General features: G+C 53.2%; 1 protein-coding gene across 3 annotated transcripts in view; it reads left to right on the plus strand.

Moving 5' to 3' along the window:
• The window catches only part of SH3BP5 (SH3 domain binding protein 5), a 74650-nt gene that overhangs the window by 57837 nt on the left and 3017 nt on the right, over positions 1–13796 (plus strand). For all 3 annotated transcript variants that reach the window (XR_004677349.1, XM_034994527.1, XM_034994517.1), the window contains exons 4-8: positions 31–195; positions 7760–7890; positions 9523–9565; positions 10295–10514; positions 13320–13580. Coding sequence is in view for 2 of the 3 variants with exons in the window: in XM_034994527.1 (XP_034850418.1) it covers positions 31–195; positions 7760–7890; positions 9523–9565; positions 10295–10514; positions 13320–13580 (820 nt within the window). In the remaining variant the exon portion in view is untranslated. The remainder of the gene's footprint in view (positions 1–30; positions 196–7759; positions 7891–9522; positions 9566–10294; positions 10515–13319; positions 13581–13796) is intronic.

Below are 13796 nucleotides of genomic sequence, written 5' to 3' on the forward strand. Positions count from 1 at the left end.
GAGGCCTCACCAGGGTTCTTTCTTGCACAGGCTCAGCTGGAAGCTCAGAAAGCCACGCAGGACTTCCAGAGGGCCACGGAAGTGCTCCGTGCAGCCAAGGAAACCATCTCCCTGGCTGAGCAGCGGCTGCTGGAGGATGACAAACGGCAGTTCGACTCAGCCTGGCAGGAGATGCTGAATCACGCCACCCAGAGGGTATGAGTCACGGGGGGGGGGGGGGGGGGGGGGGGGTGTGCCTGGGTCTCGAGCATGTGTCCGTGTGTGTGGGCATCGACATAGGGGGCCTCCCCCTTGTGGGTGGGGTGTGGGAGCATCCTTCACACTTCCCCTTGTCTGTGTGATCCAGACTACCTTCCTGGTCCTGATGAGCTCTGGGTGCGGTCCCCAAGCAGAGGAGACAGACTCCCAGGCTTGTTGCCTAGAAACGCTCGCTGAATGTCACAGGTTGCCTCTCCATGCGGTCTCTGCTGGCATGGTACTAAGCCATTCTCAGAGTGACAGTCCCCCAGTCATGGGTATAGCTGTTTCTTCCCTGTGTCATTTGAGGTTTGTCTGGTTCAGATCATCCCTGAAGGTCTTGACTGTGGATTGGGCTTCACAGAGGGACCAGGTTATTTTCCAGGGCCTGTTCCCACTGAGTTCCAGGCGGAATGGCTGAGTATAGAATCCCAGATGGAAGACCTTGATTAACAGCCCCAAACCACGTGGGGCCTGGACTCAGGGTATGTGTACTGTTAGCGGGACGGTAGGGACCATGATAGATGAGACCAGAATCCAGTGGGCACTCAAGTCTGGCCTTCGGGCTGGGCCGGGCTGGGCTGGGATTCAAGCAGCCAGCATGGGAACGGGAAGTGGGCTGTGTATGACCTTTACCCCGATTTGACTCCTAGGTTTTATGCCATTATCATTTGGCTTTTTACCAGCTCCCATGACCTGCTCTCTGACCACATTGCTCGGAATCAAGACAGCTGCTTGGCTCAGCTGGAGTTGTTACCTCTACCTAACTCCACTGGGTTCTAGGAGTCACACAGAATATTCTTGATACCTATCCCCTTCTCCGGGCTGATTTGCTGCAGGGTGATTGGGAGAGCTGACACGTGGCTTCGGCAGCTCCAACGAAGGCCTTACATGGAGGGGTTGCAACCCCCCAGGTCTTGCCATCTGTGGGGCTAGAATAGAAAAGTCAGGAGTTAATGCCAGCAGCCTCTCCCTTTTCAGTGTCCCCTGCCACAGTGGCTCAAGTCCTAGGGGATCTGATAATTAAAGATGGCCTTGTGCTTCCCTAAATAGAAAGCCTGACACACAAATGACTGAAGTCAAATCTTTGTACCATCTTCCCCTGAAGCCTGAGATACCTGGCCTGGCTCTGTGTGGCTTTGGGCCTCCTGCCCCCTAGTGGACGTGATGCTCAGTCAAACATGGGCTGGAATAGCTTTTCTGGGTCAGCCGGTGAAAAACCAAAGTAGAAGTTGGAAATTTACAAGCCACAGTTTGACAGATGTGGAAATGAACCCCCCCCCCCCAAAAGTACATCCTTCCAAGAAATTGAAGTCCTGCTCTTCCTTTTTGTCCTCCCTCCACCCCAACTGGAGATCTAAATCAGCCTTAAGAAATCATTTCAGGGACGCCTGGGTGACTCAGTCGTTAAGCGTCTGCCTTCGGCTCAGGTCATGATCCCAGGGTCCTGGGATCGAGCCCCGCATCGGGCTCCCTGCTCAGCGGGAAGCCTGCTTCTCCCTCTCCCACTCCCCCTGCTTGTTTTCCCTCTCTCGCTGTCTCTCTCTGTCAAATAAGTAAAATCTTAAAAAAAAAAAAAATTCATTTCAGAAACTCTCTCTTTTTTTTTTTAAGATTTTATTTATTAGAGAAAGAGAGAGAAAGCATGAGCAGGGGGAGAAGCAGGCTACCCGCTGAGCCGGGAGCCTGATGGCGGGGCTCCATCCCAGGACCCCAGGATCATGACCCCAGCTGAAGACAGACGCTTAACACCTTAACACCCAGGCGCCCCTAATCTCTTCTTTAAAAAGGAACAAAATGTGTCTATGCCTTTTTTAAACCTATTTTGTAAGTTCCAAGGCCCTAGTGTGGCTGGTGAGTGGTTGGTCAGGAAGAGGTTGTCCCAGGACCTCCACACTGTACAACTCTTAGGAGCACCATTCGTACCATCCTCTTTGAGAGTGATGCTTTTTGGGGTGGTGCAGTGCACAACTAGTGGGGCTGTACAGGATGGCCCTCGGCCTCCTGAGATCACACGGGCTCCGAAGGGCCTGGGGAGGGTCCTCTGATGTGTGCCCTCACTGAGGTCACTGGAGGTTTCTTGGTCGTGGGGATAACCACTGTGTTCTGGGTCACAGGCCAGGATTTCCACCCTGGGGCTCCTGTTCTCTTCCCCACATTCCTTCATGGTTGCATAGGTTTGAACTGCTGAGGGAGAAGCAAAGTGGGAAACAGACACCAGCAAGAGACAGAGCTGGTGGCAGAGCCTTCCCCAACCATGTCCCGGCATTATTGAGAAACTTAGCCCAGAAGGGGGCGCACTGAATCTGATGGATGGTACAGACCCTTCTTTTGGGCTTGGCTGTGGATCTGCCTCTGGATTTAGCATTTCCCCAAATGGGGCTTGTGTTGCCTGCTCCCCATACCTCATGGGGCTGGCACACTCAGCCAGCTCTGGTTGATGAAGACAAGGAGGGGTACAGACTCTCTCCTGCCTTGTCTGACAACTGGATACTCCAGGAAGCCCGTTTCTTCAGAAGGGAGCTAGCTTCATCTCATCCTCCTCTTCCATAAAAAGCACCGCTTGATGATCTGGTCAGAGGCCCAGAGCTCAGGAAGGTCCTGGCTGTCTTGAGGAAGCAGCAGTGGTTTGGGCTGCGTGTGATTCCCTCCGCGCCCCCCGCCCCCCGCCCCCGGGACAGTGGAGGAATACTGCAGTGAGTACCCTTGTTCCTTGTCTAAGGCTGTCGGTGTGTCCCCTTTGTTCCCTTCAGGCTTCTTATGGGGACGTTGGGCAGCCACACCCTAAAGCCATGGCTGACGCCAGCATTCAGGGAAACCATAAGCAATGCCAGGAGTCCCAGTGTCCTCGGTTAGGCCACATGTAATGCCACCGACAGGACAAAGCGACAGTTCTCTGCTTGGGGCTGGGGTCACGGAGGGCCTTAGAAGCCGCAGTACGTGAGGCAGAGTGGCCGAGCAGGCTGAGCCTGCACTTGAGTGGCCTCCAGGGGACACAGGGCCTGGGGTCCCTGCTGCTCACTGCTTGGGGGCTTGGGCAGCAGAGGCCCCTCCAGCCTCGGCCATTTTGGCCTTGAAGTAGCCTTTGTGGGAAGGTGATCGCTGTTCATCAGATGAGAGAGGAGACGTGGCGTCTGAGGGGAGAGGAATCGGCTCTTCTGATACCTGCCGAAGGAGAGCAGAGGGAGAAGGAACTGGCACTTGGAAATGGAGAGGCGTGACCTGTTCACGAACAGGCAGCAGGCGGCCTCTGGAGAGGAAAGGGCACGGAGCCAGCCTCTCGTCCTGGGTGCGGGGATCCAAGGCCTGCCGAGGCCAGCTTCCCTGACGCCGCTGGCTATGCGCCACCTGCCTCCCGCACGGCGGTGAGAAACCGCCTCCGGGGGCCCCCTCGCCCAGGGGTGCAGCAGAATCCGAAAACAGCCTGAGCCAGTGACTGAGGTTCTGAGGAGACCACGAAACCGCCTTCCCTGGGGACAGGAGGGCCCCGATCTCGGCTCTGGGACGTCGAGGATGGTGGGGCAAGCGGGGAATGCCTCGGGGTTTGCCGAGGAGTTGGCAGAGCCGGAAGCCAAGGCTGCGAGGAGCCCTGCTGGGTGGGTGTCTTCCGGCCACTGCCGGCGATTCTGCTGGCCTGGGGCCCGGCCAGGAGGTGGTGGCAGCCCAGCCGGCGCACCCCTTCAGTGCCCGCGGGTCTCCAGGCAGGCCGGCCCCGCTGTTGGAGCATCCGCGGCGTGCGGCTGAGAGCAGGGTCCCCTGGGCTTTCAGGAGGCGGCCGGGCTGGCACTCCCAGACCCACGTTTCTCTCTGTCCTGCTGACCCAGGAGGAGGGGCAGAGACCTGTGTCTTTCCCCGGATCCTGAGCACAGGCCGCTGCTGGCCTGCATGTGCCGCCTCCAGGGCCCGCTGCCCGCTTGCCGGCCCGGGCTCGATGCCGCGGCTCTCCTGCAGCCGACCCCTCCGGTGCTGCTTCTGGCCGCTCAGGTCAGGCAGGCCTCAAGCCTGGCCATCGGGCCCCGGCCGGCAGGGCAGCTCCAGGACGGGCCCTCTCTGGGGAGAAGGTTCTCGGCCGTCCTGACAGAGCGCAGGACTCTGTTCCTGCTGGACGTGGCCATCTCCTTTGGGAGCCTTCCAGCTCCAGGGGGGAGGCGGGAAGCTGAGTCCTGCATGCTCATCCCACCGGGGGTGGCAGATGGGGCTCTGGGACGCGCGGATGCAGGGAAGGGCTGCAGCCTCTGCTGATAAAGCCCCCTTCAGCCAGCCGTGCTTCCTCCCTTCATGTCCGTTACCCCGGCTGCCCACCCTGAAGAGCCCGCCCATGAGCCACCTCTGCTGTCAAGGCCTCCCGAGAGCCCCGACCCCATGCCGCCTTGAGTGGTGGCCACGGCTGCTGGCTACCTCTGTGCCTGGGGGCGTCACCGGGGTGCCCTGTGCACACTGCAGGGGCTCACCGTGGGTGACGATGATGGGGACAAAGAAAAGCCCATTGCAGAGATTGGAGTCTGGACCAGATAGCAATCAAGCCAGGCCTGGAGGAGGGCAAGGGTGGCCCTGGGAGGCCCAGGGCGACGGCAGTGTGTACCCAGTTCTGAGTTGCACCTGCCGGTCTGGCTGCTCAGCCCAGCCTGTGGCTGCCTTGAGGCACTAAGGGACTTCCTTGTTGCTTTCTTCTGTGGCTTCTGGTGTTCTCTGTGGCTTCTGCCTTCCTGGGCCGCCCTGCCCTCCCTGCCCTGCCTTTCCCCACTACTGCTTGTGCCTGCTGCTGGCCTTCAGGTGGGGGTGCTCCTTGGTTACCATGCAACCAGTGACTTTCTCCCTGCTCAGTGACTTTCTCCCTGAAGGCGGAAAGAGGGACTGGGGGAGTTGGGAGTTGTGTGTATGTGGGGGTGCAGATTGAGATGGGAGATGGCCAGCATGGCCTGATAGGGGTGAAGCAGGGGACAGTGACAGGTGCGCCACCTCCTCCTGGGTCTTCACTGGCAAGATTGCCAAGTGCTCAGAGCTTCCGGAGTGTTTAATTTCAGACAGACTTGGCTTCTTTCTGCAGACTAGGGGCTGAAATAGACGAGGGCCTGTGTGCAGCCAGTGTGGATCCTGCTTCTTGTGGGGACTCTTCCTGTTCCGTAGCCACGAATCACAGCTTTTTATGAATTGGTCTATTTAAAATGCTTTCACGCCACTCCTTAAAGAGGAGCCCTGTGTCACATTCGATCATAATGCAACAGTTCTCCACCAATAGGCGGCTTCATCAGTCCCGTAAACTTGAGCTTTTGAGTTTTCAGGAAGGTCACGCCAGCAAATCCTTATTAATGCTTAAGATTTAAGACACGACTAAAGAGTTACTGCTGTTTCCCTAAGTGTCCAAGTATGGGATGGTTTTTGTGTACTTCATTTCAAAATTGTGAAATCTTTGGTGTTTGAAGCAGAGGGAGAGGGTTTCTTAGCCCCTTGGGCTTGGCTGAGAAGTCACTTCAAGCACGTCACCTCACGTCAGCTGAGATCCGTTCCGTCGTACTTCCCTTCTGTGACACGGTTTTAATTCTGTTGTTTAAAAGTATCTCAGGCATCGAAGCCTTTGCTAAGATATATATATTCTTAAAAAGGTAAAAGCATAATTGATAAATAACATTTGGAATGTTTTAGATTTATATTTATTTACATTTATATATTTAACTCCCTAATTAAGGAGGAGACTAGTAAGCTGTTGTAATTATTTCAGAGGAGAATTAAAACAGAATCAGGGATGCGGACATGAATTTGCAAGCATGCAGAATCGGTCAGTATTTACAGGGTGATCGCTCACGGAACCCCTCTCCACTGGGGTGCAATTTGTCGTAACTTCCAGGATAAGAGTCCTCTGTAGTACTGCCTGGGTTCTAATAAGTACAGGGTTGTAAAACGGCTCCAAGACAGTGAGAGCCCAAGGTGACCTGGAAGGGCACTCTAGCCAGGACACCCAGCAGGTTTTGATGCTCATTTGAGTCTTTCACCATTTTCCCTGACACTTAAAAAAAAAAAAAAAAAATCCTTCTTACAAGTAAGTGCATAAATAAGCTCTCTCAGGGCCGACTGGCTATTGACTGGAGGGGAAGGGAGGGCATCAGCTGCCCCAAGCTAAAGGCATGGTGGTGCCTCCTGCTGGCGTCTGAGGGAGTGACCCCTGAGCTGGGGACCCTCTGGGCTCCTCCCCGGTGCTAGCCCGGCCTCGCCCTGCCTCTCCAGTTCATCTGGTAACACGAGTGTGAGTTGTCACTAGAAGACGGGAAAGAACTGGCGAGTTGGTTACGTGGCCAAAACCGTCGTTTGTTTCCTTCCTCCTCTCTCCTCAAGGCAGGCCTTGTTCTGCTACTTTCTTTACGTGAGGGACGAAAGGACCATGATCTCCATGTGTCAGGGAATGCGCCTTTCAGCTGCCCCATCGACGGCCCCTGATTGTTGGTTATAAACTCATTTTTATTGAAATGTGCCCACCAGAATTTCCTGCCAGAATGCTGATGGGCGTCCTGGTCACGCATGTCTGTGAACCTCAGAATCTGATCCGAATGACTTTATATTCATGTGTTTAAATGGAAAGTTTGCCCTTCTGGATCCTAGATTCTTTTGTGCCCCCCTGGCTAATGCAGGGTATTTGGGAAAAGGCCAACAAGCTGACGTGGGGATTGCCTGGCCCTTCCGATGCGGTCAGGCCTGGTTGTGCTAACTAGGTCTCCCCATTCCTCGATGTCCCTGCGGGTGCTGTTGGCCCATTTGTGTGCCCATCAGCCCCTGCGCCAAGGCAGGAGCCAAGGAGCCCACAGTGGCTACTTCGTGCCAGGAGCCCTGAGCAGAAGGAAGTGGACATCGATTGGAATCAGAGAATATTTCACTTTTCTCTGATTTTTGCTTTTCCTTGTTTTCCTTCCCAGGCATTGCCATGGGAGGCTTGGCGGTTTCCTCTCACCTGACCAGACTTTTCCGAAACAGCTTAACAGAGAAAAGCGCTCCTCTTCTAGTTGGAATTTAGTCTAATCTTAGTCTGTCCACTGATTTTCTCAAAGAATTTTTTTTTTTTTTTTAAGATTTTATTTGTTTGACAGAGACACAGCGAGAGAGGGAACACAAGCAGGGGGAGTGGGAGAGAGAGAAGCAGGCTTCCCGCAGAGCAGGGAGCCCAATGCGGGGCTCGATCCCAGGACCCTGGGATCATGACCTGAGCCAAAGGCAGAGGCTTAACAACTGAGCCACCCAGGTGCCCCACAGAGAGTATTTTTAAAAGTGATATAAGAAATACCCCAGGGCGCCTGGGTGGCTCAGTTGGTTAAGCGACTGCCTTCGGCTCGGGTCATGATCCTGGAGTCCCGGGATCGAGTCCCGCATCGGGCTCCCTGCTCAGCGGAGAGTCTGCTTCTCCCTCTGACTCTGCCCTGTCTTGTGCTCTCTCTCATTCTCTCTCTCAAATAAATAAATAATCTTAAAAAAAAAAAAAAAGAAATACCCCAGCAAGGGACTGTCTGGCCAGGCTGACGTCTGCTGTCGTTTGTAGGTCATGGAGGCGGAGCAGACCAAGACGAGGAGCGAGCTGGTGCACAAGGAGACAGCGGCCGGGTACACCGCGGCCATGGGCCGCATGCGACAGCTGGAGAAGAAACTCAAGAGAGCCATCAGCAAGTCCAAGTGAGTCTGGGCGTGTGGGCCCCTGGTGCCGTGTGTGATGGTCCCCCTCTGGGGCATCTGCTCCACCCCTTATGTGCCATGTGCTCAGGGACCCGCCTCCTCAGAGCCCCCCACGTTGTGTATAACCCCCAGACGCAGGAAGGGTGGCTCCAGCTGTGCCCGACCTGAGAGACACAGAAAAAGGAATCTGAAAAGCACACCATCAGCTTGGCTCATTGGCTGGGGTCTGGGGCTGGGCTTTGGGAAACTCTGTGCCCTTGGCCCTGTGGTGGACAGGATGGACGAGCCGTGTCCTTCAGCTTAGCTGTCAGCATAACGGGGATGAGCTGTGTGCACAGTACATATTCTCTGTGGATCAAGAGCCGATGAGATGGTGCAAGACTGGTTTTAATGGAGGTTTTTGCAAGCTTTTCTCACGACTGCTATATATTTTTACACAGTAATGATCTTGGGGACAAGCCCCCTGCTTCATTCACGGTTGCTGGGCCTCTCCGAGCTTTTGTAGAGCTTCTCACAGGGAGTGAACAGCTCAAGAATGAAGCACTGGTCTATTCTTTTTTTCTTTTAAAGATTTTATTTATTTATCTGAGACAGAGAGAATGAGAGAGAGTGAGCACATGAGAGGCGAGAGGGTCAGAGGGAGAAGCAGGCTCCCCGCCGAGCAGGGAGCCCGATGCGGGACTCGATCCCGGAACTCCAGGATCATGACCTGAGCCGAAGGCAGTCGCTTAACCAACTGAGCCACCCAGGCGCCCAGCACTGGTCTATTCTTTTTTTTTTTTTTTAAAGATTTTATTTATTTATTTGAGACAGAGAGAATGAGAGAGAGAGAGAACACATGAGAGGGGGGAGGGTCAGAGGGAGAAGCAGGCTCCCCGCCAAGCAGAGAGCCCGATGTGGGACTCGATCCTGGGACTCCAGGATCATGACCTGAGCCGAAGGCAGACGCTTAACCAACTGAGCCACCCAGGCACCCAGCACTGGTCTATTCTTAATGCTTGACACCAAAGTTCCTAAAAAGAGCCAGGGGCTTTTGACTGACCCAAAACGCGGGGACCAGTACAATGTTGGCATTTGTCCTCTCTCTTGCCCATGACCTGGCTGGGTCTGCAGACTGATACCTGTGGTCCTGGACAGAATCCAAGAGGAGCAGTCCGAACCCCCAACCTTTTGGAGAGGGAGGAATGGTGCTTCGCCCTTCCCCCGGTGACCCCAGCAGAGGAGGGTGCTGGAGGCAGCCCCTTCTCCAGCCTCCTCTGTTCTTCATTCTTGAGGGAGCCGATCTCCTCCTTGGGAGAAGGGGATCCGGGCTGCCTTGGCTGCTGGCCTTGAACAGCCTTCTAGAGAGGAAAGTGAACCAGGGTACAAGGACCCCGGAATAAGTGTTCACGTGTGTGGGTTCTACAGATCTTGAGATGGGCCGCCCTTTGTCAGCTCAGCTCTGACTGGCACCAGTATCCATCAGGCTCCAGAGCTGCGAGTATCCTCTTCATCTCATGGCCTTGTCAGACTTTACTGCCTCCTGGACGGATGGCCTGCCAGCCATAGCTTGTGCCCCTGGTACGCCCTGTGGTGTCCATTGGGGTCATTGTATTCGATCACCCTTACCGTTTTTCCTTGTGTCTTCCACAGGCCTTATTTTGAACTCAAGGCCAAGTACTACGTGCAGCTTGAGGTACGTGTGGCCTTCTGTGGCTTTGCTGTTGGTGGGATTTTCCTGCAAAGTCCCACTTTATGTGGTAGCGGGCTTGCAATGGCATATTTGCTACAAGAGGAGAATGGAGAGAGAAACACATTCTTTATTGAGTTTTCAGGCCTCAAAATGGTCTTGGTTGGGTCTTCAGTGGTCTCTGCAGTGTTCAGTCTGCCGTTCAGCCCCTTTCTGTACTGTACTGGGGCAGTGGTTCTCGGGGGTTCCTAAGACCAGCATCAGCATCGCCTAGGAAGTGCAGATTCCCAAGCCCCCTCCCCTCCACCCCAGATCTACTGAATTAGAAACTGCGGGTGTGAGCCCAGGCATCTGTTTTCAAGAGGCCCCCAGGGGATTCTGATGCACGGTCAAGTTTGAGAACCACAGTACAAGGGACCAAATGGCTAGAAAGTGGGACTTGTTTGTGAGTTTGACACCCATTCTTGTTTCTCTGATGGGGTTTGTTCTGCCAGTGGTAGTTTCTGGTTGTTAGCTTGAGTTTGTCACCTGGATGGGAGTTGGGGCTGGTGGGGCTGCTTTTTTTATCTGGTGTGTGGATAGCTGGATAAGAGAAATCAGGCCATCAGGCATGTCTCGGGGAAGTCTTTGGAGTGAAGTGATGGGCAGAAACTGTGCTTGGACTTGCCATTCAAAAGCCTTGCAAGGCCAGTAGGGGTTACCTCCACTTACTGGGCCTCTCGTTCTCCTGACCAGCAACTGAAGAAGACCGTGGATGACCTGCAGGCCAAACTGGCCCTGGCGAAAGGCGAGTACAAGACGGCCCTGAAGAACCTGGAGATGATCTCGGACGAGATCCACGAGCGGCGACGCTCCAGTGCCATGGGGCCTCGGGGCTGCGGCGTGGGGGCTGAGGGCAGCGGCACGTCTGTGGAGGACCTGTCAGGGAGCAAGCCTGAGCCAGATGCCGTTTCTGGTGAGTTCTGGGGGTTGGTGTGCAAGTGGGAGACGACGCTTGTGTGCTCTGCTTCCAGGGCTGTCTCGCCATCATGGAAGGGTCTCAGAGTTGGGCAGGCCAGATAGGTGGCTATTTCTCATGGCTTCCCACATTTTGTGGAACACTGTATTCATCAAGGTGCTACTTGAGTGTTCCTCAGAGTCAGGACTCTGTGGTGGGTGAGTTTGGAAAATATTACACTTCCATCCTGGCATTCAGAGTACATATGAGAACATTCAGGGCTCTGAGAAGTACTGCAGGAAGGGAGAGTTGCCTAAGAATAGGGACTGTGCACACAGATTTGATTCAAATCCTGGCTCCCCCATAGTACATGATGTGGGCAAGGGCTCAACTCTGTTTCTTCACCTGTAAAGTGGGGAGTATGAGCACCTAATATCCACTGTGTAGAGGGGAGGTTGGGATTAAAGGAAATAATGGCAGGCACCCAGAAGGTCTGAAAATAGTGGCTCTCTCTGGTATCTAACTGTGGAGACCTTTTTTCCCCAGGGCCATCCCTTGGGAAATGGATATGTTTGCTGTGCCCCACCCCCGCCTTTATCATTTTATTTTTTTCATCATGATAAGTATACTCTTTAATTCCCATCCCCTATCTCCTCCATCCCCCCCACTCCCCTCCCCTCTGGTAACCATCAGTTCTCTGTAGTTAAGTCTGTTTCTTGGTTTTGTTTTTTTTTTTTTCCCTTTGCTCATTTGTTTCTTAAATTCCACATGAGTGAAATCATATGGTATTTGTCTTTCTCTGACTTATTTTGCTTAGCATAATACTCTCTAGCTCCATCCACGTCATTGCCAATGGCAAGATTTCATTCTTTTTGATGGCTGAATAGAATTCCATTACATATATATACCACTTCTTCTTTATCCATTCATCCATTGGTGGACACTTGGGCTGCTTCCATATCTTGGCTGTTGTAAATAATGCTGCTATAAACATAGGGGTGCATGTGTCCCTTTGAATTAGTGTTTTTGTGTTTGGGGAGATAAATACCCAGTAGTACGCTTCTTGGATCCTAGGGTAGTTCTATTTTTAACTTTTTGAGGAACCTCCATACTGTTTTCCACAGTGGCTGCACCAGTTTGCATTCCCACCAACAGTGCACAAGTGCTCCTTTTTCTCCACGTCCTCGACAACACTTGTTTTTTGTGTTTTTGATTTTAGCCATTCTGACAGGCGTGAGATGATATCTCATTGCGGTTTTCATTCGTATTTCCCTGATGATGAGTGACGTTGAGCATCTTTTCATGTGTCTGTTGGCCATCTGTTAATGTCTTCAGAGAAATGTCTTTGCATCTCTTTGACCCATTTTTAATTGGACTATTTGTTTTTGTGTTGACTTGTATAAATTCTTTATGTATTTTGGATACTAACCCTTAATTGGATATTTCATTTGCAAATATCTTCTCCCATTCTGTAGGTTGCCTTTTAGTTTTGTTGATTTGTTTCCTTCACCGGGCAGAAGCTTATTTTGATGTAGTCCCAATAGTTTATTGCTTTGGTTTTCTTTGCCTCAGGAGACCTATCTTGAAAAATGCTGCTATAATCGATGTCAGAGAATTACTGCCTGTGCTCTCATCTAGGATTTTTATGGTTTCAGGTCTCACATTTAGGTCTTTAATCCATTTTGAGTTTTTCTTGGTGTATGGTGAAAGAAAATGGTCCAGTTTTCCCTTTAGGTTAATCAAAACCTTTCCAGCACTATCTTTGCACACTTCCTTTATTCCCTTTTCTGTGGCATAATCCCTGTTGGTGCTCTCCCAAGGTCCTTCCTCCGGAGTTTTGAAATTCACTCAACAAATGTTTAAGTGCCAGGCCCAAAGTAAAGGAAAGGAAACTAAAATTTGATTGTCAGTAATGTGTGAGGTACTCTAATACCCATCCTCTCATATGGAGAGGAACATGAAGCTCAGAGAGGTTAAGTAACCTGACCAAGGCTACACAGAAAGTAGTGGAGACAGGATCTGAATTCAGATATGAGCCCATTTCCTGTCTTCAACATTACAGTACTTTTCACTTATGGTAGTCCGTCCTCTAGGGGACGCTACCAAGGCTGTTGTAAAGATGAGGGAGGAGGGAAGGAGAGTAGAATAGGGAAGGTCTAATAAGCAGTCTTGTGTGCAGGCTGAGGCGGGGGAATAGTTAAAGTGGCTTTCAGACCACAAGAATGACCTGTCCTCTGGGCCTTGGTTATTCTGATCCACAAGCTAAGAGTATTGTAAAGGGATTTTGTCCTCTTGCAGCAAATGGTGTGTCTTTTATGTGATCGAAAGTTACCTGGAGATCACAGAATGCCAACAGATACTGCACACAGGACTGTTTCTTCTAGCAGCTCCTGCTTCTACTGCATGGAAGCAGCTGTACATCTGCCTGGCTTTGTTCCGTGTGCATCACAAAGGGCCACTCTCTTCCTTTGTACGAGTGGATCTGCCTGGGGGCCTGGGGTGCAGAAAAGCCGCTGACCTGGGGCGGATTCATCCTCCACCTTTAGGTAGTTGACACTGCCTTCTGGGGCAGGAGTTAGAAAGTTATCGAAAGGACACTGGATATCCATGGGACCCACTGCTTCCCGTCAGGTTGCTGGCCGGTCTGGCCATGCAGGCTTGGGAGGGTCAGAGTCCTTGTATCGGGTGCACACGGTGGCAAGGAGTCTGCAGTCCCCAGGCCGTGTCCGGCTGCTGGCCAGCAGCGCACACTTCTGGAGGGGCCTAAGGGACGGGGGGCTGCTCCCCGTCAGAAGCTCTGACCGGTGTTCTCTGTCCTCCTAGTGGCCTCCGAGGCCTTTGAAGACGACAGCTGCAGCAACTTCGTGTCTGAAGACGACTCGGAAACCCAGTCGGTGTCCAGCTTTAGTTCGGGGCCAACGAGCCCGTCCGAGATGCCTGAGCAGTTCCCCGCAGCTGTGAGGCCTGGCAGCCTGGACCTGCCTAGCCCCGTGTCTCTGTCGGAGTTTGGGCTGATGTTCCCGGTACTGGGCCCTCGCAGCGAATGCAGTGGAGCCTCCTCCCCCGAATGTGAGGTAGAACGAGGTGAGTTCCAGCCCTCTCACCAGTAGTGCCTGGGCCAGATGACTCACGGCACATCCGACATACGGCCGGAGCTCTGCGCCGTTCTAGACGTTCGCCGGGTCTCGGCGCCCCCGGGGCTGCGTCACTGGGCCTCTGTGCACGCGCGGTCGGTGTTGATCACGGAGACGCCGGCTGCCGGGCACGGGGCTCCTGGCTCCGCTCCCGAATGCATCTTCA

Source organism: Mirounga leonina, unplaced genomic scaffold (genome assembly GCF_011800145.1).
Source record: "Mirounga leonina isolate KUSES-001 unplaced genomic scaffold, KU_Mleo_1.0 Mir_115, whole genome shotgun sequence".
Classification (NCBI taxonomy): Eukaryota; Metazoa; Chordata; class Mammalia; order Carnivora; family Phocidae; genus Mirounga; species Mirounga leonina.